Source organism: Pongo pygmaeus, chromosome 20 (assembly GCF_028885625.2).
Source record: "Pongo pygmaeus isolate AG05252 chromosome 20, NHGRI_mPonPyg2-v2.0_pri, whole genome shotgun sequence".
NCBI classification, from domain to species: Eukaryota; Metazoa; Chordata; class Mammalia; order Primates; family Hominidae; genus Pongo; species Pongo pygmaeus.
Genome location: NC_072393.2, coordinates 64729140 through 64754674, shown reverse-complemented (window position 1 = coordinate 64754674; position 25535 = coordinate 64729140). Strand labels below are relative to the sequence as shown.

General features: G+C 45.5%; 1 protein-coding gene across 1 annotated transcript; it reads left to right on the top strand.

Moving 5' to 3' along the window:
• The first annotated feature begins 1799 nt into the window (after positions 1–1799).
• LOC129021129 (uncharacterized) lies at positions 1800–16829 on the top strand. Its single transcript, XM_054466172.1, has 3 exons — positions 1800–1869; positions 3387–3818; positions 15134–16829. The coding sequence occupies exons 1-3, from the start codon at positions 1800–1802 to the stop codon at positions 15202–15204; spliced, it is 573 nt and encodes a 190-aa protein (XP_054322147.1). The 3' UTR covers positions 15205–16829.
• The last annotated feature ends 8706 nt before the right edge of the window (positions 16830–25535 follow it).

Below are 25535 nucleotides of genomic sequence, written 5' to 3'. Positions count from 1 at the left end.
AGAGTTATCCAGCCCAGGTGTGAGCTGTGCCAAGGCTTAAGTGTATACATTTCTTGTTCATACTTTCAAAAGAATGAACCCCATTATTGGGGGGGGAAAGTCTTACATTCCCAGGATGTGTACAGTTATAAGTTACAGATTTGTGTCTCTGTAGAAATGTGTGTATCATAAGACACAAGTCCCTAGTGGACTGTCAGGAACGCCCAGGCTGGGCACTTCACTTTGGTGTCTGCAGCTCTCAAGTAAAATGTGCAGGTGTTGCAGTGTTAGTGCCAGCAGCATCTCCACCTCTTGGTTCCACCTTTCAGATTCTGGGATGGACTCATCCCCTGACCAGTTGTGGCCAGAGAGTAAGCATTCTGAAGAAGTGGTGTCAACTATGATATTGGTATGAGCCCCATGGTTTTGTGTGAATTGTATTCCTCTTAATCTTTATTGAAAAAATTTTCCTAGGCTGGGCACTATGGCTCACACTTGTAATTCCAGGACTTTGGGAGGCTGAGGTGAGAGGATCACTTGAGTCCAGGGGTTTGGGACCAGCCTGGGCAACAGACAGAGACCCTATCTCTACAAAATGAAATGAAATAATAAAAAATAAACTTTTCTCAAATTAGCAGAAATCACTGCTGTAATGAACATGTAGTAGTCCTCCCCACCAAATCCAAGGGGGATATATTCCAGTACCATGGTGGATGCCTAAAACCTCTTATGACACCAAACCGTATATACAGTTGTCCCTCCATATCTGCGGGAGATTGATTCCAAAACTGCCCTCAGACACCAAATCGGATGATGCTGAAGTCCCTCATATAAGATGGTGTGTATTTTCATATAATCTACACACATCTTCCAGTGTACTTTAATGTCTAGGCTGGGCGCAATGGCTCAAGCCTGTAATCCCAGCACTTCGGGAGGCCAAGGTGGGCAGATCACCTAAGGTCAGGAATTCAAGACCAGCCTGGCCAACATGGCAAAACCCCGTCTCTTCTAAAAATACAAAAATTAGCTGGGTGTGGTAGCGTGCACCCGTAATCCCAGCTACTAGAGAGGCTGAGGCAGGAAAATCACTTGAACCTGGGAAGTGGAGGCTGCAGTGAGCCAAGATCATGCCACTGCACTCCAGCCTGGGAGACAGAGTGAGACTCCATCACCAAAAAAAAAAAAAAAAATAGTAATGTTTAGATTACTTATGTTCCCTAATACAATGTAAATACTTTGTAGTTTTTATACTGTATTGTTTAGGAGGTAATGATGAGGAAAAAAGTCTGCACACGCTCACTACAGATACAGTGTTTTTTCAAATACTTTCAATCCAAAGTTGGTTGAATCTACAAATGTGGAACCCATGCATATGGAGGGCTAACTGTATACTATGTTTTTTCTTATACTCAACCTGTGATAAGGTTTAATTTATAAAATAATTTTTAAGGTAAAGGTTACTTGAACACAAGTACTGTGATACCATGATGGTTGATTTAATAACCAAGGTGGCTTCTAAAAGTGACTAATAGTGGGTATACAGTGTGGACACACTGGACAAATGCCTGGTTCCCATCCTGGGCGGGATGGTGTGGTACAGCATGGGATTTAATCATGCTACTCAGAACAGTGTGCAATGTGAAACTTATGAATTGTTTATTTCTGGATTTTCCATTTAATATTTTCAGACCACAGTTGACCTCGGGTAACAAAGGTGGAGAAGTGAAACTGCCAATCAGGAGAGGCTACTGTAATTCAGTCACAGAGGATGGAAACTCCTGACCAAAGAGAATATGAGATGTGGACTAGGGGAGTTCCAGATGGATTCTGGGGTAGCCTGGGCCATTGCAAGTGTGGCTGAAATGAGTGGGACACGAGATAGAGAAGAAGGTATCCTGGATTATCTGGATGGGCCCAATCTAGCACACATGCCCTTAAAAGCAGAGATTGCGGGCTGGAGTCAGATGCTGAGGAAGGAGCGAGTAGAGAGCTAAAGAGTGAGAAATCTACTCCCTGTTCCTGGCTTTAAAACTGGAAAGGGGCTGGGCACAGTGGCTCACACATGTAATCCTAGCACTTTGGGAGGCCGAGGTGGATGGATCATTTGAGGTGAGGAGTTCGAGACCAGCCGGGCCAACATGGCAAAACCCATCTCTACTAAAAATATAAAAATTAACTGGGCATGATGTCATGCACCTGTAATCCCAATTGCTTGGGGGTCTGAGGCAGGAGGATTGCTTGAACCTGGAAGGCAGAGGTTGCAGTGAGCCAAGATCATACCACTGCACTCCAGCCTGGGCAACAGAACAAGACTCCATCTCAAAAAAAAAAAAAAAAAAAAAAACAAAAACCAACTTATGTTCATCAGAAAGCAATATTATGCAAGTGAAAGGGCAAGTGACAGAGTGGGAGAAGACCACTGTAGAGCCAACAAAGGACTGGCCTCCAAATATATAAAGAACTCAGCATCTCAATAAGAATGCAACTTAATAGAAAAGTTGGCAAATGACTTGAACCAGCCCCCTCATAAACAAGGAAAAGTCCAAATGGCCAATAAGTGCATGAAAGTGTGCCCAACTTTACTACTAATCAGAGAAATCACAAGATGCTACTTCACACCACACTAATGGCAAAAATGAAAACAACAGATAGTACCAAGTGTTGGCAAGAATGGGGAGCAACTGGGAATCTTATACACCACTGCAGGGGGCACTGTAAACTAGTGTTACCTCCTAACCTGAACATGTGCACCCATGAAGAGACAGCTGCAGTCCTAGGCATTCACCCAACAGAAATACAAACCTGCTTATCAAAAGATACACACACAATGTTCACAGCAGGTTCCTTTGTAGTAACTCCCAACTGGAAACAGCCCAAATATCCATTGACAGGAAGGAAAATGAGCAAATGGTGTATTCACAGTGGAGCATTTTATACGATCACATAAAATGATTATTGTGCCCTGCAGGATTACACAACCAAGTGAAGTGGTTATTGCACCATGGAAGATTACACAACCACATGAAAGGGTTATTGTGCCGTAGAGTATTACACAGCCTTGTAAAGTGGTTATTGTGCCATAGAATGTTATGCAATGCCGTAAAGTGGTTATTTTGGCACGGAACCTTATGCACGGCAATGGGTTTTTGTACCATGGAGAGTTACACAACCGCATGAAGGGGTTATTGTGCCATGGAGTCTTACATAACTGCGTAGAGGGGTTATCGTGTCGTGGGGTCTTATACAACCGTGTAAATGGGTTATTTTCGATGGCGCATCACACAACCGAGTAAAATGGTTATTGTGCACGGAGCGTTAAACGACCGCATGAAGGTGTCAGCGTCCATTGGAGCGTTCCACACCCCTGCAGAGGAGTGACTCCAGGCCCCAGTCCCCGACGCCGTGAGAGGAAGGAGACACGGCAGCCTACGAGTGGGACCCGTGTGAACAAGATTCTGCCGAGACCACGCGCGTCCAGGGTGGGTGGTGCAGGCTGGCAAGGGGATGTACGGCTGGTCAACCTGAGAGACAAGGTGCTCGTCCGCGGGGCTCAAGGCAGCCCACGTGCGCTCCCGGCGTTTTTCCGTCTGTTAAACGTCACCTACCAGCAGAAGCGAAGGACAAAGAACCCCGAAAGGCAACACTGCGAGCGCCGGCAGGTTCTGGCTGCCATGCAGCTGCGGCCACGGCCGCGCCCCTTGCCGGCCCCGGCCCCGCCCTCGACACAGTAGGCCCCGCCCCCAGCGTCCGGTGTCGCCGGAAATATCGCATCCGGGAACTCTGCGCGCCCTTCCGGAGAGACCGAGGGCGCGCTGACGGGGACGCTACGGCGGCGGGAAGTGAGTTTCCCGCTCTCGCGGCCTCTCGGGTCTGTTTCCTCCATTCCCGCCCACCGGTCGCGGAGCCAAGGGCTAGTGAATGTGGCGTCAAGGACTGCAGAGTGGCTGGGGCTGGGCGGTGGCTGCGTGGCCGCTCTTTCTGTCTGTGAGGGTACGCGGCAGCCCTGCTCTGGGCAGGGGCTTGTTAAGGGCGCTGGCTTGTGGTTCCCGGTGGGGCGGGCGTGAGGAACTCTCTCCGCCTGGCTCGGACCCTCCCGCGTGTCTTCTCCCCTTGGGGTGCGGGCCTTGTACGCGCATCTCCTCGCCGGGCGCGGACCCCCTAACGCCTCTCCCCGCAGGGCGCGAACCCTCTACTCTTCTTTAGTGGTGGGGCGCGGACCCCTACTCCCTCCTCTTCGTGGGGCGTGGGCCCCCTATCCCCTTCTCCCCAGTGCGATGTCAACTCCGAATTTCCTCTCCCTTCTCCCTGTGGAGCACGGACCCTCTAATTCTCTCTCCTAGTGGGCGCAGGCCCCCTTTGGGGCGGGGGCTCATTTCTCTTCCTCTCCTCTCCTACTGGGTCGGATCCCTTTTTTTTCGCCCTTCCCTTAACCTCAGCCTCCCCAATATTCTCTTTTTTTTTTTTTCCTGCGGGCACAGGTGGCCTTTTCTCACCTTCCCAGGGTGTGGACCCCTCCTCTCTTCCTGCACAGGTGCGGACGCCCCTCCCTTCTCCCTCTCCTCACAAGATTTGGGCTTGAACAACCTATTCTGCTTCCCGTGTCTTACTCCCAAGGACTCTTTCCCCACTTTTCATCCTACTCCTCCTAACAACCCTGTTCTTCTTCCTCTTCCTTATCCCAAGAGATGGCTTCCTCCTCTGCCCCTTTAGGATTGTGTGTTCCTTCCCCTTCCTACCCACTGTGAACATTCCCAGCCAGGCTTCCTCCCATCCCTGCTGGGTTCTGACTCCACTGACTTGCCCTTCCTCCCTTCCGTGCGGTTGTATACTGGGCTGCCCTCCCTACAAACCTCTGATGCCCGAATGCTGACCCCCAGGGACAGGCCTCTCAGACTTTGGGATCCTCAGCTGAGCATCTACTTTCCCCCAAACTCAGTCTCTCTAAGTGGTGACTCCTTCCACCCACAACCACAATCCTCTTTGTCCACCTGGATATTTCTCTTTTCCCCAATCCCCACATCGTCTCTGTCCAGAATCCCATGCCTTAACCTTTGAGATATTTCCAGAATTCAGTTAGCTGGGCGTTTTACAATGACATAAATTAAAATTCAAAAGTAGTATCAGAGGATCTCACATGTCCCCTAAAGCAAGCGCTTTTAATCCCAGCTGCTTGGGAGGCTGAGGCAGGAGGATCGCTTGAACCTGGGAGGCTGAAGTTGCAGTGAGCCAAGATCATGCCACTGCACTCCAGCACTGACAGAGCGAGACTCTATCTCAAAAAAATAAAAATAAAAAAGATATTTCCAGAATTTAGCCACATCACCACACCTGTACTCTCTGGTACGGGCATCTCTTTGCTCCCGTGCTTCTGGCCTCCTCACGATTCAGTGGAAGCCTGTCAGGTCATATCTGTCCTCTAAACACTCTCCTTACTCAGTAACAGGCAGAATCCTCGCATGCCCTAGGACTGGGGCTGCTGGGCTAAGGACTGTTCGCTGCTGGGTTGCAGGTGATGATGATAGAGCTTGCATCAGGTGAAATTCCGTGCCCTAGCTTCTTCCTTCGGCAGTTCATTCTCTGAGGTTGCTTGGCTTTTGAGTTGTGGGCAGTGGATAGAGATTGGGACGGTTTGGGAAAGGAGCTCTAACTCAGAAACTGGATTGCAGGTATGTGCTTCCTCAGTTTGCAGAGCATTTGATAGTGACAGATTGTGCAGTTCTTTCCTATTCCCCTACCAGAATGCCTACTCTGTGAGGTGGAGGTCTTCATCTGTCTGATCCACTGCTGGATTACTGATGCCTAGAACAGGGCCTGGCATACAGTACGTGTTCAATAAATGTTTGCAGAATGAAAGAAAAAGGGCCATCCCTGTGACCACAGGAAGCTGACCCTTTTCCTACAGACTTAAGATCACAGAGAGGGTGTGTGATGCATCCACTGCACATTTATCTAGTGTGCCCAGGCCGTTTTTTTTTTTTTTTTTTTTTTTTTTTAAGAGTTTTTTCCTTTGTAATATCCAGTGCCTCGGGCAGTATGGAGTATGGGGTGTTTGTGTGTGCATGCGTGCGTGTGTTTGAAATTGGCATGCTTTATGTGCTACGAAACTTTGCAACCTTCTTCTCTCCCCAACCTTGTACTAGGTGAAGCTTTCAGCACACCGGCTTTCACTGCTCTGTAGTATTCTACCTTGTGAAAATGCCACAGTTTTTTTTGTCTTGCCTTTCCTGTTGATGAACATCTTGGAAGTTTCCAGGTTTTCAGCTTGTCCACCAGTGCTTTAGGGGGGCATGTTGAATGTGTATCCTTGTAAGGGTTTTTCTAGCCTGTAGGTTTTCAAAATTTTCACACAAGCATTGAGAGAAACACATGTACATGATGACTTGCATGCATATCTAACTGGAACAAAAGTTTGATGAAACCGTGCTTACTAAATGTGAGATCCTCTGATACTACTTTTGAATTTTAATTTGTCATTGTAAAAAGGATGCCAGTGTTGATCCACCACATCTCTTGGCATTTAGAATTTTTTATTTCAACCTAGTTCTTCTGAATTGTTCTTCAGAGTGGCTGTGGCATTTCTTATACTAACAAAGACATGTTAATGTTGTGGGAACTGCCCATAATATAATGTTAACTAGGAAAAACAAAAAAGGACCCAAGTTATATATACACATTGACTCCACCTGTTTCAAAATGATTCTCTGTGAAGAAAACAGGAAGTAAATGCACCCAAGGCTCAACAGTGAGATTATAGATTATTTTTTATTATCTTTGTACTTATTTATGTTTTCCAGATTTTCTGCAATGAACATGCATTAATTTTGCAGTGATATCTTTAATATAAAATATTTAAATGGAATTTGAAGTTTTATTTAAATAGTAAGCTCCCTGTTGAATCCAGAATAGAATTATATTTGCCCTATTTTCACTTACTTATCTTCTCAGAAACAATATTTAGCTCACAAAGAGATTAAATAGGATTGAACTAGGATCAGCTGCCAACCACTGGGAGCAGCTAGAGGGCCAGTTGATTCCAGGGTTTGCCCCAGGAACCTGTGAGTGCTTTGGACAGCTCTGCCTTGCCCTGACTCCAGTTCTTAGCGGCTGACACTTCTGGCCTTCCTTTACTGTCCTGCAACAAAACCTATTGCCTGGAAAGGGCCTTACAAACTAGCATTTTCCCGGTTGGTAACTCCATAGTTGTTTTTTAACAGCTTCTAGCTAGCATCATATTTTTCCCCCTTGAACACTTACAACCATCTCTTGAATGCCTTTTGAGAAACCTGTTATAAGTTCACCTCACCAAGGTGTTAATGAATGATGATCCTGGAATATCTCTCCAGGAGGCTTTTATATTTCCCCTGCCTACTTTATATTTTGACAAGTTTCTAAAATACTCTAACAGAAAAGTTGAGAAAAAAGAGTATCTTGAATGCCCATCACCCACTCCAAGATTCACCAGTTAATATTTTGCCATATTTGTTTTATGTGCCTGTAATATATAACACAATTATATATTTATTAATGTATATTGGTGCATACGTGTATATATACATATTTGTTTTTGTATATATTTGGGGGCATATGTGTGTATATATGTATTTTTGTATGTATATATGTATGTGTATTGTGTATATATTTATATTATGTATGTTTGTATATTTATCTGCATATATGTATTTTTATGTGTGCATGTGTTTATGTATATGTATGTCTACATGTATATATATTTATTACAGGTATGACACTTTACTCATAAATATGTTGGCACATATATTCTAAGAATAAAGACATTCTTTTGCATAACCATAATACCATATCACACCTAAGAAAATGAGCAATAATTTCCTGTTATCATGTGATAACCCATCCTTTTCAAAATTTCCCAATTCCTAATTATATTATGGCATTATTATTATCATCTTTTTTTTGAGGCAGAGTCTCGGCCTGTTGCCCAGGCTGGAGTGCAATGGCATGATCTTGGCTTACCACAACGTCTGCCTACCAGGTTCAAGCTATTCTCCTGCCTCAGCCTCCCAAGTAGCTGGGACTACAGGCACGCGCCACCATGCCCTGCTAATTTTTGTATTTTTGATACAGATGGGGTTTCACTATGTTGGCCAGGCTGGTCTTGAACTCTTGACCTTGTGATCCACTCCACCTTGGCCTCCCTTAGTGTTGGGATTACAGGCGTGAGCCACCGCACCCAGCCTTATTATTTTTTGAGCTGGAGTCTTTCTGTTGCCCAGGCTGGACTACAGTGGCACGATCTTGGCTTATGGCAACCTCTGCCTCCCGAGTTCAAGTGATTCTCCTGCCTCAGCCTCCCGAGTAGCTGGGATTAGAGGCGCATGCCACCATGCCTGGCTAATTTTGTATTTTTAGTAGAGACGGGGTTTCACCATGTTCCCTAGGCTGGTCTCGAACTCCTGACCTCAAGTGATCCACCCACCTCGGCCTTCCAAAGTCCTGGGATTATAGTCGTGAGCCACTGCACCCAGCCATTATGGTATTATTTTTGAGCCAAGTCTTACCACGGTTGTGAAAAGAAATTGAATTTTGGGACTCCAAACTCATTTAGCCAAAGAGAAAAGTCAAGCTGGAAGCTGAGTCAAGCAAACCTGCCTCCCCGTTCCTAAATAAGATGGCTACAAGATGAAATGCTACATGCCTCCCCCATATTTTGCCCACAAGGAAATTCCTGGTGAGCTGTTGTTAAAACTTCACCATGGCAATGCAAATTGATAGCTTATTTTTACAAGTGCAGTCACCCCGACGTCCCAGACACAAATGCGTATCTGATTGTTCCCCTGCCCCATTTTGTCTGTGTTATCCTAATGCAGATTCCCCACATTTTTCCTCTGCCCCCCTTTTTTTTTTTTGGAGAGAGTCTTGCTTTGTCACCCAGGCTGGAGTGCAGTGGCGTGATCTCGGCTCACTGTAAGCCCCGCCTCCCGGGTTCATGCCATTCTCCTGCCTCAGCCTCCCGAGTAGCTGGGACTACAGGTGCCCGCCACCATGCCTGGCTAATTTTTTTGTATTTTGAGTAGAGATGGGGTTTCACCGTGTTAGCCAGGATGGTCTCGATCTCCTGACCTCATGATCTGCCTGCCTCGGCCTCCCAAAGTGTTGGGATTACAGGCATGAGCCACCGCGCCTGGCCCCTGACCCTTTTGTTTATGTGAAAATTGTGTTTCTCAATATCCTGACCTGTCCCTTTTAAATTCTTTTTTTTTTTTTTTTTTTGAGACGGAGCCTGGCTTTATCGCCCAGGCTAGAGTGCAGTGGTGTGATCTTGGCTCACTGCAACTTCTGCCTCCCGAGTTCAAGTGATTCCTCTACTTCAGCCTCCGGAGTAGCTACGATTACAGTTGCCCGCCACCATGCCTGGCTAATTTTTGTGTTTTTAGTAGAGAAGGGGTTTCACCATGTTGGCCAGGCTGGTCTCAAACTCCAGACCTCAGGTGATCTGCCCCCCTCGGCCTCCTCAAGTGCTGGGATTATAGGCGTCAGCTACTGCGCTTGGCCTAAACTTTTTTTTGAGACGGAGTCTTGCTCTGTTGCCCAGGCTGGAGTACAGTGGCGTGATCTTGGCTCACTGCAAGCTCTGCCTCCCGGGTTCACGCCATTCTCCTGCCTCAGCCTCCCGAGTAGCTGGGACTACAGGCGCCTGCCAGCACGCCCAGCTAATTTTTTTGTATTTTTGGTAGAGACAGGGTTTCACCGTGTTAGCCAGGATGGTCTCGATCTGACCTCGTGATCCTCCCACCTCGGCCTCCCAAAGTGCTGAGATTACAAGTGTGAGCCACCACGCCCAGCCTTGAGTATGTTTTTTAAACATGCCAGGGTGTTGGGGCTAGACGCAATGGCTCACACCTGTAATCGGAGCATTTTGGGAGGCCGAAATGGGCGTATCGCTTGAGCACAGAAATTTGAGACCAGACTAGGCAAAGTGGCAAAAACCCCATCTCTGCAAAAAATATAAAAATTACCAGGAGTCTTGCCTTGTGCATGTAGTCCCAGCTATGGGGAGACTGAGGTGGGAAGATCACCTTACCCCAGGGCAGTCGAGGCTTCAGGGAGCCATGATTGCACCACTGCACTGCAGCCTGGGTCACAGAGTAAGACCTGGTCTCAAAAAAAAAAAAAAAAGTAAAATAAAAAGTAAAGAAAGGTAGGGGTTGGGTTTGGAATTTTGTCTAGTGCTTTTAATGCATCATTTGAGATGGTCGTGTTTTTTTCTTTATCCTGTTACTGTGATGTATTACGTTAACTAATTTTCGTATGTTGAAATATACTTGCATTCCATGAATAGTCCTACTTGGTCATGGTGTGTAATCCTTGTAATACACTGATGAATTCGGTTACCTAGTATTTTGTTGAAGATTTTCCATCAACATTTAAGGGATATGGTTTCTAGGTTTCTTGTAGTGTGCTTGCCTGGCTTTGGTATCAAGGTAATGCTAGCCTCATAGGATGAGTTAGGAAGTGTTCCCTCCTCCTGTTTTGGAAGAGTCTGAGAGGAATTGGTATTAATTCTTCTTTAATTGTTTGGTACATGCTGGGCATAGTGGCTCATGCCAGTAATCCCAGGACTTTGGGAGGCCAGGGTGGGAGGATTGCTTGAGGCCAGGAGTTGAGGACCAGCCTGGACAACATAGTGAGACCATATCTCTATTAAAAAAAGAAAAAAAAAAAAACTTTGTAAGTAGCTGCACATGGTGTTGCATACCTGTAGTCCTAGCTACTTTGGAGACTGAGGCAGAGGATTGATTGAGCCCAGGAGTTGGAGGCCACTGTGAGCTGTGATCATACCACTGCATTCCTCCCAGGGTAGCAGAATGAGACCCTGTCTTAAAAAAATTTTTTTTTTCGGGGGGTTCAGTTTTAACCATGCAAACAACCGTGAGAGCTACTGTTGAATGACAAGTCCAAGACAAGGGCATGTAGATGGTGCAATCGTGCTCACGTGGAGTTCAGGGCCAATCAAAGCAGTCTGTAGTAATGGAGGTCAGAGCAGTGATTACCTCCAGAAAATGGGAATTTTTTTTTTTTGAGACAGAGTCTTGCTCTGTCGCCCAGGCTGGAGTGCAGTGGCGCGATCTCGGCTCACTGCAAGCTCCGCCTCCTGGGTTCAGGCCATTCTCCTGCCTCAGCCTCCTGAGTGGCTGGGACTACAGGTGCCCGCCACCACGCCTGGCTCATATTTTGTATTTGGAGTAGAGATGGGGTTTCACCGTGTTAGCCAGGATGGTCTCGATCTCCTGACCTCATGATCTGCCTGCCTCGGCCTCCCAAAGTGTTGGGATTACAGGCATGAGCCACCGCGCCTGGCCCCTGACCCTTTTGTTTATGTGAAAATTGTGTTTCTCAATATCCTGACCTGTCCCCTTTAAATTCTTTTTTTTTTTTTTGAGACGGAGCCTGGCTTTATCGCCCAGGCTAGAGTGCAGTGGTGTGATCTTGGCTCACTGCAACTTCTGCCTCCCGAGTTCAAGTGATTCGTCTACTTCAGCCTCCCGAGTAGCTACGATTACAGTTGCCCGCCACCATGCCTGGCTAATTTTTGTGTTTTTAGTAGAGAAGGGGTTTCACCATGTTGGCCAGGCTGGTCTCAAACTCCAGACCTCAGGTGATCTGCCCCCCTCGGCCTCCTCAAGTGCTGGGATTACAGGCGTCAGCTACTGCGCTTGGCCTAAACTTTTTTTTTTTTTTTTTTTTTGAGACGGAGTCTTGCTCTGTTGCCCAGGCTGGAGTGCAGTGGCGTGATCTTGGCTCACTGCAAGCTCTGCCTCCCGGGTTCACGCCATTCTCCTGCCTCAGCCTCCCGAGTAGCTGGGACTACAGGCGCCTGCCAGCACGCCCAGCTAATTTTTTTGTATTTTTGGTAGAGACGGGGTTTCACCGTGTTAGCCAGGATGGTCTCGATCTCCTGACCTCGTGATCCTCCCACCTCGGCCTCCCAAAGTGCTGAGATTACAAGTATGAGCCACCACGCCCAGCCTTGAGTATGTTTTTTAATCATGCCAGGGTGTTGGGGCTAGACGCAATGGCTCACACCTGTAATCAGGGCATTTTGGGAGGCCGAAATGGGCGTATCGCTTGAGCACAGAAATTTGAGACCAGACTAGGCAAAGTGGCAAAAACCCCATCTCTGCAAAAAATATAAAAATTACCAGGAGTCTTGCCTTGTGCATGTAGTCCCAGCTATGGGGAGACTGAGGTGGGAGGATCACCTTACCCCAGGGCAGTCGAGGCTTCAGGGAGCCATGATTGCACCACTGCACTGCAGCCTGGGTCACAGAGTAAGACCTGGTCTCAAAAAAAAAAAAAAGTAAAATAAAAAGTAAAGAAAGGCAGGGGTTGGGTTTGGAATTTTGTCCAGTGCTTTTAATGCATCATTTGAGATGGTCGTGTTTTTTTCTTTATCCTGTTACTGTGATGTATTACATTAACTAATTTTTGTATGTTGAAATATACTTGCATTCCATGAATAGTCCTACTTGGTCATGGTGTGTAATCCTTGTAATACACTGATGAATTCGGTTACCTAGTATTTTGTTGAAGATTTTCCATCAACATTTAAGGGATATGGTTTCTAGGTTTCTTGTAGTGTGCTTGCCTGGCTTTGGTATCAAGGTAATGCTAGCCTCATAGGATGAGTTAGGAAGTGTTCCCTCCTCCTGTTTTGGAAGAGTCTGAGAGGAATTGGTATTAATTCTTCTTTAATTGTTTGGTACATGCTGGGCATAGTGGCTCATGCCAGTAATCCCAGGACTTTGGGAGGCCAGGGTGGGAGGATTGCTTGAGGCCAGGAGTTGAGGACCAGCCTGGACAACATAGTGAGACCATATCTCTATTAAAAAAAGAAAAAAAAAAAAACTTTGTAAGTAGCTGCACATGGTGTTGCATACCTGTAGTCCTAGCTACTTTGGAGACTGAGGCAGAGGATTGATTGAGCCCAGGAGTTGGAGGCCACTGTGAGCTGTGATCATACCACTGCATTCCTCCCAGGGTAGCAGAATGAGACCCTGTCTTAAAAAAATTTTTTTTTTCGGGGGGTTCAGTTTTAACCATGCAAACAACCGTGAGAGCTACTGTTGAATGACAAGTCCAAGACAAGGGCATGTAGATGGTGCAATCGTGCTCACGTGGAGTTCAGGGCCAATCAAAGCAGTCTGTAGTAATGGAGGTCAGAGCAGTGATTACCTCCAGAAAATGGGAATTTTTTTTTTTGAGACAGAGTCTTGCTCTGTCGCCCAGGCTGGAGTGCAGTGGCGCGATCTCGGCTCAGTGCAAGCTCCGCCTCCTGGATTCAGGCCATTCTCCTGCCTCAGCCTCCTGAGTGGCTGGGATTACAGGTGCCCGCTACCACGCCTGGCTCATATTTTGTATTTGGAGTAGAGATGGGGTTTCACCGTGTTAGCCAGGATGGTCTCGATCTCCTGATCTCGTGATCCACCCGCCTCAGCCTCCCAAAGTGCTGGGGTTACAGGTGTGAGCCACTGCACCTGGCCTAAAAATGGGAATGTTTTATATCATTGCTTGTCCTGGTTGCCCAGCTGCATACACATATGAAAACTCATGAAAATACATCTAAAGACTCAGTGAGTCATCCACTTTGAAATTATTCTGTTTAAATTATGCTTCAATTTATAATAAAAAGGTAGTTATAGCTTGGACCACAGTGGTGGAGGAAGTGTAAATTGGTAGGATACTATGTGTATTTGAAAGTCAAAGCTGATAGCTTAGGTGTGACTTTTGAGAAAAGGGAGATTGGAGAATGGAGGATGTTCCATCCCAGTGGAGCAGGTTTCTGGCCTCTTCCGCTGAGAAAATGGGATGGCTGTTTACTGGGATTGGGAAGACTCAGGGAGAAGCAGCATGGGCCATGCCACAGCTTTTGGTCTCTTCAGGGTGTAATGATGGGCAGATCTCTAAGGGTTGGGAGGCCTAGACAGTCCAGTATGCATGTCTGGATTCAGAGGAGCCGAGTGGGTTGGGAGGCCTGGACAGTCCAGTGTGCATGTCTGGAGTCAGAGGGGCCGAGTGGGTTGGGAGGCCTGGACAGTCCAGTGTGCATGTCTGGAGTCAGAGGGGCCGAGCGGGTGGGACAGGTGAAGGAAGAATGGTAATGGGAGTGGAGAGGAGAGTGGAAGATGATTTCTGTTTGGATAGAGAGAAAAGCAAAGCATCAGGAGACACTGAAGAAGCATCTTGGGGACAGTTGGAGATCAAGTTCTCCTCAGTGAAGGGACTTCAGAAATACAGCTAGAGGATGGGCATGGTGGCTCACGCCTGTAATCGCGGAACTTTGGAAGGCTGAAGCCAGAGGATTACTTGAGGCAAGGAGTTTGAGACCAGCCTGGGCAACATAGTGAGACCTGTCTCTACAAAAAATAATTTTTCAAAAATTTTCTGGGAATGGTAACATGCACCTGTGGTCTCAGCTACTCAGGAAGCTGAGGTGGGAGGAGCCTAGGAGATTGAGTTCAGGCTGGGCAACATAACCAGACCCTGTCCCTTTTTAAAAATCATAATATCTAAAGTGATATTTATTCACTATCCTTCATCCATCTTTATATTCTCTTCTAACCATGCAGGTGTATAACTGAAAAAAAAAATCTATGTTAATTTTTTAAAAATCTGGCTAATTTATTTTGGTAGGATGTGTGTGTGTGCACATATGATTTTGTAAAAGCTTTCCCTGGAAATATACATGCTAAAAAAATACATAAATATAAAACTAAAAGTTTTCACAAAGTAAATATACTGTGCACTTTCAGTAAATATACTTCCTCTTTCAAATAATATGCCTGAGAAATGTACCCGTATTTTTGTGTACTCTTAGTTTATTCACTTTTGTTAATGTGTGGTATTTCGTCATGTAAGTAAACCACAAGTTTTCCATTCCCCAGTTGGTGACATTTGGATAGTGTCTAGTCTCGGGCTGTTACGAAGAGTGTTTCTATGAACATACATACACATTTCTTTTGGTTGTACCCTTGCAAGTGGAATTGCTGTGTCACAGAATGGGCACAGCGTCAGATATAATAGATACTGGCCTGGCTGATTTTAATGTTTGCACACTACCATTCTAACTCTAGCAATTTTTTCTCTAAGGATTCAAAAACGTCCCCCTTTTCCTTTCCAGCCTGGGAAACAAAAGTCAAATGGAAGCATCAACTCGGGATGGTGTTGGGAAAGAACTATCCAATTTGGTGAAAATAAAAAGGTTCATCGGGGATGATTCCTGTTTATCTGCATTAGGAGAAGTCTGGGAATGTGAGGACCAGGTAGAAATGCTCCATAGAAATCCAGAGGTGCATTTGAGGCAAACAGCATCCACACACAAGGACCCAGAGCATCTATGAGGGGCTGTGGTCACCATGACCATTGTGGCCACCTGCTTAGTCTTAGCTTCATGTCAAAGAGGTCCTCAAACAACAGGTTTCTGTGAACATGACTCAAAGGTTAAACATTTTAGTTACATACATAATTGTGAGAAAGGCTCTAATGGTCAAATTCTTGAGGAAAATGATGACTGTAGAGCAGCCATCAGCCAGGGTGGACAACCTAGCCACCTTGATGAAGATCTAACAAGGAGATGAGCCTTCAAAATGTAACGAAGGTGATAACTCCTTCAGCCTTTCTGCACACCTTAGTGAACAACATGTAATTGCCAGAGAAAGGAACGACACAAAGGAGAAGGACATGAGGTGGTGTTTGATAAGGACACATGTCCTTATGAACACAATGGAAGTATCTCTGGAAATGAATATAGTGACCGTGAATGTGGACTGTCCGTTAGACAGAAATCTCATTTCATCAGTCACCAGAGGACTCATACTGGAGAGAGCCCTTATACTTGTAATGACTGTGGAAAATCCCTCTCTAAGAATTACAGCCTGATTGTACATCAAAAAATCCACACAGGAGAGAAATCCTGTACATGCAGTAAGTGGGAAAGCCTTCAATGCTGGCTCCACCTTTACCAAGCATGAGAAGACCCACATAGGAAAGAAGCCCTGTGAAAGGAATTGGTATGGGAAGGCCTTCAGCTGCCACTCTTCCCTTGTTTTGCATTTCAGAAGTCATACTGGGGAAAAACTATTCGAATGTAATGAATGTGAAAAATCCTTTTCTGATGTCTCCCACCTTATTGTCCATCTTAGAATTCATACGTGAGGGGAGCCCTATGTATGTACTGAGTGTAGAAAGGCCTTCATTGATCACACATAACTTACTAAACATGGGAGAATTCACATTGGAAAGAGACCCTGTATGTGTATGGAGTGTGAAAAATTCTCCAACCACAACAGTCATGTCTTTTGCATCAAAAAAATCATTCTGGAAAGAAATCTCATGAGTTAAACAATGTGAAAAAAACTTTCACTGAGATTATGTACCTCATCAGGCACAAGAGGATTCATACTGGTGAGAAGGTCTGTGGCTGTAACCAGTGTCAAACTTTTCAGGAACGTTGCGGGCCTCATCTGGCACCAGAGGACTCATACTGGTGAGAAGCCCTACGAGTGTAATCGGTGTGGCAAAGCCTTCAGGGATAGCTCCTGTCTGACCAAGCACAAGAAGGTACATGCTCAGGCGACCTTGTGCCAGTGTATCTAGTGTGGGAAAGTTTTCCCAAGTATCTGCTCTCGCTAGACAGCAGAGTTGACAGATTGGACTGACACCTATGGGGATTCAGTAGGCATCTGTGGCAGTGACTGATCTGATTCTCTTTGCTTATGCATTGTCAGAGACTTCATGTTGAAGAGTTTATGTTGTTTGAAAGTAACGAATCTGTTTTTCCATCTATAAATGGAAGAACAAATCCTGGATGACAGCACATGTGTTTACCACATGGTGCACTCAATATTTTATTTTATTTTTGAGACGGAGTTTCACTTTTGTCACCCAGGCTGCAGTGCAATGGTGTGATCTCAGCTCCCTGCAGCCTCTGCCTCTTGGGTTCAAGTGATTCTCCCGCCTCAAACTCCTGAGCGAGTAGCTGGGATTACAGGTACCCACCATCACACTAATTTTTTTTATTTTTATTTTTAGTAGAGATGGGGTTTCACCATATTGGTCAGGCTGGTCTTGAACTCCTGACCTGAAGTGATCTGCCCACCTTGGCCTCCCAAAAGTTATGGGATTACAGGCATGAGCCACCATGCCCAGCCTGTACTGAATATTTTAAACTCACTGTTGAGACTTCCTGAGAATAAAGATTCCTTTCAAAATATGGCTGCTTATTGACAAGAGCTGTGATGAAGATGTACAAGGAGATGAATGTTGTTCTCACACCTGCTAACACAACATGTATTTTGCAGCCCATCATAGATCAGGAGTAATTTTGACTTTCCAGTCTCATTATTCAAGAACAGATGTCTTGGCCAGGCACGGTGGCTCACACCTGTAATCCCAGCACTTTGGGAGGCCAAGGTGGGCAGATCACTAGGTCAGGATTTCAAGACCAGCCTGACCAACATGCTGAAACCTCATCTCTACTAAAAATACAAAAAAAATTAGCTAGGTGTGATGGTGCACACCTGTAATCCCAGCTACTCAGGAGACTGAGGCAGGAGAACTGCCTGAACCTGGGAGGCAGAGGTTGCAGTGAGCAGAGATCAAGTCACTGCACTCCAGCCTGGGAAACAGAGGGAGACTCCATTTCAAAAAAAAAAAAAAAAAAGATGTCTTTTTTTTTTTTTTTCTTTTGAGACATGGTCTCATTCTGTTGCCCAGGTTGGAGTGCAGTGCTGCAACCATGGCTCACTGCAGCCTCGGCCTCTAGGCTCAGGTTGTCCTCTCACCTTAGCCTCCTACATAGCTGGAACTACCAGCATGCACCACCACGCCTGGCTAATTTTTTTTATGTTTTGTAGAGACGGCATCTCACCATGTTGCTCAAGCTGATCTTGAACTGTGCCGAAGTGATCCTCTTGCCTCATCCTCATAAAGTGCTAGTATTACAGGTGTGAGCCATTGTGCCTGGCCTAGAATGTTCTTAATGGCATCTAGCACAGTGAATCATTTCCAGAAGGTTTTTAATTTACTTTCCCTGGATCCATCCAAGGAATCATTACTATCTATGGCAGCTATAGCCTTACAAAATACATACTTTTTTTTTTTTCTTATTTGATAAGGATTCTCACTCTGTTGCCTCGGCTAGAGTGCAGTGGCGTGATCTCAGCTCACTGCAGCCTCTGCCACCTGGGTTCAGGCGATCCTAATGCCTCAGCCTCTTGAGTAGCTGGGACTATAGGCATGTGCCACTATGGCCGGCTAATTTTTTATTTTTAGTAGAGAGAGGGTTTCACCATGTTGGCCAGGCTAGTCTCAAACTCCTAAGCTCAAGTAATCCACCTGCTTCAGCCTCCCAAAGTGCTGGGATTACAGGCATGAGCCACCACGCCTAGCCGCAAACTGCATTCTTCTTTTTTTTTTTTTTTTTTTGAGACGGAGTCTCACTCTGTTGCCCAGGCTGGAGTGCAGTGGTGCGATCTCAGCTCACTGCAAGCTCTGCCTTCCAGTTTCATGCCATTCTCCTGCCTCAGCCTCCCGAGTAGCTGGGACTACAGGCACCCGCCACCACACCTGGCTAATTTTTTGTATTTTTAGTAGAGACTGGGTTTCACTGTGTGAGCCAGGATGGTCTCGATCTCCTGACCTCGTGATCCACCTGCCTCAGCTTCCCAAAGTGCTGGGATTACAGGCCACTGCGCTTTGGCCAGCCAAACTGCATTCCTAACTAAGAAGACTGGAAAGGCAAAATTATTACTCCTTGGTCCGTGGGCTGCAGAATACATGTTGTGTTGGCAGGTGCGAGAACAACATTAATTTCCTTCTATGTCTTCATCAGAGCTCTTGTCAGGGAGCAGCCATAATTTGAATCTTTTTTTCTCAGGAGGAAGTCTCTCAACAGTGGGTTTAAAATATTCAGTACACCATACTGTAAACACGTGTTGTCATCCAGGGTTTGTTTACATTTATAGACAGCACTCAGAGTAGATTTAACTTAAATCTTAAGGCTCTAGGGTTTTCAGAATGGTAAATGAGCTTTGGTTTCAACTTAAAGTCACCAGTTGCATTAGCCCTTAACAAGAGTCGGCCTGTTCTTTAAAGCTTTGAAGCTAGGCACTGACTTCTTTCTAGCTGTGAAAACACAACCTGGCATTTCTTCCAACAGAAGGCTGTTTTCTCTACATTTAAACTGTTGTCTAATGTAGCCACCTTCGTCAGTGATCTTAGCTAAATCTGGAGAACTTGCTGCAGCTTCTGCATTAGCACTTGCTGCTTCACCTTGCACTTTTATGTTATGGAGATGACTTAAACTTCATGAACCAACCTCTGCTAGCTTCAGACTTTATTTTATTTAGATGGAGTCTCACTCTTTTGCTAGCATGCAGTGGTGTGATCGCGGCTCACTGCCAACTTCTGCCACCTGGGTTCAAGCAATTCTCATGCCTCAGCCTCTTGAGTAGCAGGGATTACAGGCACTTGCCACCATGCCTGGCTAATTTTTTTTTGTATTTTTAGTAGAGATGGGGTTTCGCCACATTGACCAAGCTGTTCTCGAACTCCTGACCTCAGGTGATCTGCCCATCTCTGCCTCCCGAAGTGCTGGTATTACAGGCATGAGCCACCACACCTGGCCCAGACTTTTTTTTTTTTTTCTTTGAGACAGCCTCACTCTGTTGCCCAGGCTGGAGTGCAGTGGCATGATCTCAGCTCACTGCAACCTTCACCTCCCAGGTTCAAGCAATTCTTCTGTCTCAGACTCCTGAGTAGCTGGGACTACAGGCGCACGCCACCATGCCCAGCTAATTTTTGTATTTTTAGTAGAGGCAAGGTTTCATCGTGTTGGCTAGGCTGGTCTTGAACTCCTAACCTCAGGTGATCCATCCTGCTTGGCCTCCCAAAGTGTTGGGATTACAGGCATGAGCGACTGCACCTGGCCGGCCCAGAATTTTCTTCTGCATCTTCCTCGCCTCTCTCAGCCTTCATAGAAATGAAGAGAGTCAGGACCTTGCTCTGGATTAGGTTTTGGCTTAAGAGAATGTTAGTTCTCTTTGGGTAGTTTGATCTCCTATCCAGACCATTAAAGCTTTCTCCCTATTGGCAACAAGGCTGTTTCAGTTTCTTGTCATTCATATATTCACTGGAGTCACACTTTTCATTTCCCTCAAGTTTTTCTCTTGGCCATCACAATTTGGCTGTTTGGCACAAGAGGGCTAAGTTTTGGCCTGTCTTTCATTTGACACGCCTTCCTCACTAAGCTTAATCATTTCTAGCTTTTGATTTGAAGTTAGAGGTTTGGCTCTTCCTTTCACTTGAACACTTAGTGGCCATTGTAGGGTTATTTACTGGCCTAATTTTAATATTGTTTTGTCTCAGGGAATAGGGAGGCCTGAGGAAAGAGATTGAGAGAGAGTGTGTACCAGTGAGCAATGGCAGGTTGGTGGAGGAATCAGGACACACAACATTTATCTGCTAAGTTCATTGTCTTATATAGGTGCGGTTCCTTTCACTCCAGAACAATTACAATAGTTACAACAAAAATTACTGACCACAGATCACCATAACAGATAATAATGCAGTAGTTTGAAGTATTGTGAGAATTACCAAAATGTGACACAGAGACACAAAGAGAGCATATGCTGTTTGATAAATGATTACAATAGACTTAATTGACACAGGTTGCCACAAACCTTCAACTTGTAAAAAATGCAATATCTGCATAGGATAATTAAGCAAAGTGCAAGAAAAAAAGGTAATACCTATATCTGGAAGTTAGTCGTGACACAGAACCTAAAGACTTACTGTATTTCCTTTATTCTGTGATACATATCTTGCCATATTTTAACATCTGAAAACAAATCAGGTATATCAGTGATATGGTTTAATTGGCAGCCTTTTTTTTTTTTTTTTAGAGAGAGTCTCGCTGTGTCACCCAGGCTGGAGTACAGTGGTGCTATCTTGGCTTACTGTAGCCTCTGCCTGCCAGGTTCAAGTGATTCTGCTGCCTCAGCCTCCCAAGTAGCTGAGATTAGAGGTGCACGCCACCACACCCAGCTAATTGTTGTATTTTAGTAGAGACGAGGTTTTGCCAGGCTGGTCTTAAACTCCTGACCTCAGGTGGGCCACCCACCTCGGCCTCCCAAAGTGCTGAGATTACAGGTGTGAGGCACTGTGCTAGGCCTCAGGCAGCCTTTTATTAGCACATAAAATGTACATGTTACCATCTGTTGTCTTGGAATCAGTGAAATAACAGTAATATCAGAAGGAGGAATTGAATGAGTAGTGAGATTAGTCCATTTGAGAAATAGAACTCTCAAGGAAAAAATCGCTTGCTGAGATGACAATTAACATTGACATATCTGATGCAGTACAAAATGGCAAGTCTGTGTGCCATTGTAGTCCTTCCTACCTTGCTGAATAATCATTGTTATCTGCCTTCTTTCTTACAGTCTGTGTCAGCCATAATTGTTATTTTATTGCAAGACTTAAAGTTCATAATGTGGGGGGAAGCCAAACAGTACAGAAAAGTTTTTTTTTTTTTTTTTTTGAGATGGAGTCTTGCTCTGTTGCCCAGGCTGGAGTGCAGTTGCGTGATCTCGGCTCTCTGCAAGCTCTGCCTCCTGGGTTCACACCATTCTCCTGCCTCAGCCTCCCGAGTAGCTGGGACTACAGGCACCTGCTACCATGCCCGGCTAATTTTTCTGTATTTTCTTGGTAGAGACGAGGTTTCACCGTATTAGCCAGGATGGTCTCAAATCTCCTGACCTCGTGAGCAGCCCACCTTGGCCTCCCAAATTGCTGGGATTACAGGCATGAACCACTGCGCCCGGCCAAGTATATAGGGTTTTTTAGTAAGCTGCCTAAACAGGGAAAAGTCACCGTCCTTATGGAGCTTCTACTCTAGCTTTTATCCTGCAGTACCTTTTGGTCAGTATCGTGTGTGTGTATGCATGTGTGCATTTTGAGCCTTTTATTTATAAAAGAAAACATAGTATGCCTGGAAGCTAATAGGTGCTCATTTAAGTGTGTGATCTCTGGCTGCTCAGAAGGCCTATATATAGGAAACTCAACCCTAATTAAAGAAAAAAGTATATGAAATTACATGAACACATTGGTGCAGGACCATGTAAATATTAGCAGCATGGTTAGGAGTGAGATTCCGTCTCAAAAAACAAAGAAAAAAAAAGGCCGAGTGCGGTGGCTCACGCCTGTAATCCTAGCACTTTGGGAGGCCAAGGTGGGCGAATCACCTGAGGTCAGGAGTTTGAGACCAGCCTGGTCAACATGGTGAAACCCTGTCTCTACTAAAAATACAAAAATTAGCCGGGCGTGGCAGCACATGCCTGTAATCCCAGCTACTCGGGAGGCTGAGGCAGAAGAACCACTTGAACCCAGGAGGCAGAGTTTACAGTGAGCTGAAATTGCATCACTGCACTCCAACCTGGGTGACAGAGCAAGACTCTGTCTCAAAAAAAAAAAAAAAAAGAGAAGAAGACAAAGAAAGTATATGGGAAAGCACAAGACTTGAAATAGCTAAAATAACTTTCAAAAAGAAAAAAAGTGGCCGGGCACAGTGGCTCACGCCTGTAATCCCAGTACTTTGGGAGGCCGAGGCGGGTGGATCACAAGGTCAGGAGATCGAGACCATCCTGGTTAACATGGTGAAACCCCGTCTCTACTAAAAATACAAAAAAAAAAAAAAAAAAAAAATAGCTGGGCGTGGTGGCGGGCGCCTGTAGTCCCAGCTATTCGGGAGGCTGAGGCAGGAGAATGGCGTGAACCCGGGAGGCGGAGCTTGTGGTGAGCCGAGATTGCACCACTGTACTCCAGCCTGGGCAACTGAGCAAGACTGTGTCTCAAAAAAAAAAGAGAAAAAAAAAGTGGGAGGAATAACTGCACCTGATGTTGTTACTCTGTAGCCGTGGTAACCCAATGTGGTATTGGCAGACACATAGATGAGTGGAACAGAATCGAGAACCCAGAAATAGACCCGCAAAGATATTCCTGACTGATTTTTTTAAGGAGCAAAATGCAGGAAAGATAGCCTTTTCCAGATGGTGCAAGAGCAATTGGCCATCTGTGGTATAATAAAACCTACATTTGATCTTTTCTTCTTTTTTCTTTTTTTTTTAGATGGAGTTTTGTTCTTTTGCCCAGGCTGGAGTGCAGTGGTGTGATCTCAGGTCACTGCAACCCCAGCCTTCCAGTTTCAAGCTGCCTCAGCCTCTCGAGTAGCTGCAATTACAGGCGCCTGCCACCATGCCTGGCTAATTTTTGTATTTTTAGTAGAGACAGGGTTTCACCATGTTGGCCAGGCTGGTCTTGAACTCCTGACCTCGTGATCCGCCTGCTGGCCTCCCAGAGTGTTGGGATGACAGGTGTGAGCCACCGTGCCTGGCCCTTACATTTGATCTTTATCCCTGGTTCCTGGCACAGAGCTAAAAGCCTTGAAATTTTGTGAATAATAGGAATAGGGTTTGCAATTCATAAGGAGCCCCTTTCGACCACACCTGAGTTTATGCTAATGAGGTGACTCCAGTGGGACCCATAGATATCTTCAGGATGAGGATAGTCACCTTAAAGAAGGTATGGACCCTCTGCCCCACGATTGAGAGAGCTGGGTTGGTGAACAAATCTGAGTGCTGGGAGGATGGCTCACCCAGAGGGCACATGGACGCACTGCACCTTCAGTGCCCCTGACCAGAACTTAGCTGTGCATCTCTTCCATTTGGCAGTTCGTGAGTTATATCCATTAAAATAAACTGGTAAGACTGGGCATGGTGGCTCATGCCTGTAATCCCAGCACTTTGGGAGGCCACGGTGGGAGGATTGCTTGAGCCCAGGAGTCTGAGACCAGCCTTAGCAATATAGTGAGACCCCATCTCTTAAAAAAAAAAAAAAAATTAGCTGGGCATGGTAGGGCGCACCTGTAGTTCCAGCTACTTGGGAGGCTGAGGTGAGGATCACTTGAGCCTGGAAGGTCAAGGCTGCAGTGATTCATGATGGCACCACTGCACTCTAGCCTCAGTGACAGAGTGAGACCTTGTCTCAAAAAAAACATAGCTTTCAAAACTGAACAATTTTTTTAAAAATTAGAAAACGGGCAAAAGATATGAACAGATGCTTTAATGAAGAGGGTATACAAATGCCAAAAAAATCATGAAAGTGTGCTCAACCTTGTTAGCAATTAAGGGAAATGCAAATTGAAACCATAATGATACATCAGTACATACCTATCAGAATGGCCAAAATAAAAAATAGCAAAACACAAATGCTGATTAAAATGTGAAGTGGATTCACACATTCATTGGTGGTGGGAATGTAAAATGGTCCAGCTACTCTGGACAAGAGTATGGCAGCTTCTTACAACACTAATAAGCACGTGTTCATTGTGTGACCTAGCAACTGCACTCTTGGGCTTTTATCCCAGAAAAGTGAAAACTTACCTTCACAGAAAAATCTGTACACAAATGTTCATAGCAGCTTTATTTTTAATAGCAAAATACTTAAAACGATCCTAATATCTCTCAGTGGGAGAATGTTTAAACTGCTGTATACCATAGAATATGACTTATCAAGAAAATGGAATGAACTGTTGATATATACTACTTCAATGCATCTCAAAGGAATTATGTTCAGTGAAAAAGCCAATCTGAAGCCACATACTGTATGATCCCACTTATATAACACTGAAGGCAAAATTACAGCAGTGGACTACTTAGATTAGCTGTTCCCTGGGGTTATGGGTGGGGAGGGAGTGACTACCAAGAGGCAGCAGGAGGATTTTTGGGCAGTAGAGCTATTCTTTGTCCCGAGTTTGTTGGTGGATATAAGTTAAAATTCATAAAACTGAATACCAAAATGTGTGGTGTATGTAAATTTAAAATAAAATATATAAACTGTTCAGATATACATTTAAAAAGTCAGTTGACAGGAAAACGACCAAAATGGCATCCTCTTAAGCGCCTCTATCTGGAAAACTGAAATGGGAAGCAGCTCCTGGCCGTGTCTTGCCTTCCAGGGGGGCTACATTTATACGGGGCTTTGCCAAAGCCCTCACCCCGGCTGCCACTCACGTTTCCCTCATTTCAGCAGCTCCTGAATCCCTGGGGTGGGTAATCTTTGAGTTCTATCCACTCCTTGAAACTGTAGAACCCATTTTAGCGCATCAGTGTCTCTGGGTCTCCACCTCTTGTCTTCCCAGTACTGGGTCTGCTGGTCCCTGTCTCTGTATCTCTGTCCAGATCTGTCTCAGCCTCGAGTGCTCCTTTTCTCTGGGTCTCTCTCTTTTCCTGAGCCTGAGCTGCTCTCTTTCTTTTCTTGAGCCCATGCTGGTCTTTCCCTTTCTTGATCCTGGGCTGGTCTCCCTCCTTTCTTAAGCGTGAGCTGGTCTCTCCCTTTCCGTGTCCGACTCTCTACATCTCTGTTTTGGGGACCCCAGGGCGTCTTGGTGTGCCCCCGAGCGTCTGTGGGCCTTCATGCTTCTCTCCCTCCCGGTCTGCGCGTCCTTTTGTCTTTGTTTCTCTGTTTCT

Bases quoted from the DNA above. Each gene is read 5' to 3' on its own strand.
- LOC129021129 (XM_054466172.1), top strand. From the start codon at position 1,800: ATGGATTCTGGGGTAGCCTGGGCCATTGCAAGTGTGGCTGAAATGAGT. The intron at 1,870-3,386 runs GTATCCTGGATT...CGACGCCGTGAG, and splicing joins GACACGAGATAGAGAAGAAG to AGGAAGGAGACACGGCAGCC. The intron at 3,819-15,133 runs GTGAGTTTCCCG...TTTCCTTTCCAG, and splicing joins GGACGCTACGGCGGCGGGAA to CCTGGGAAACAAAAGTCAAA.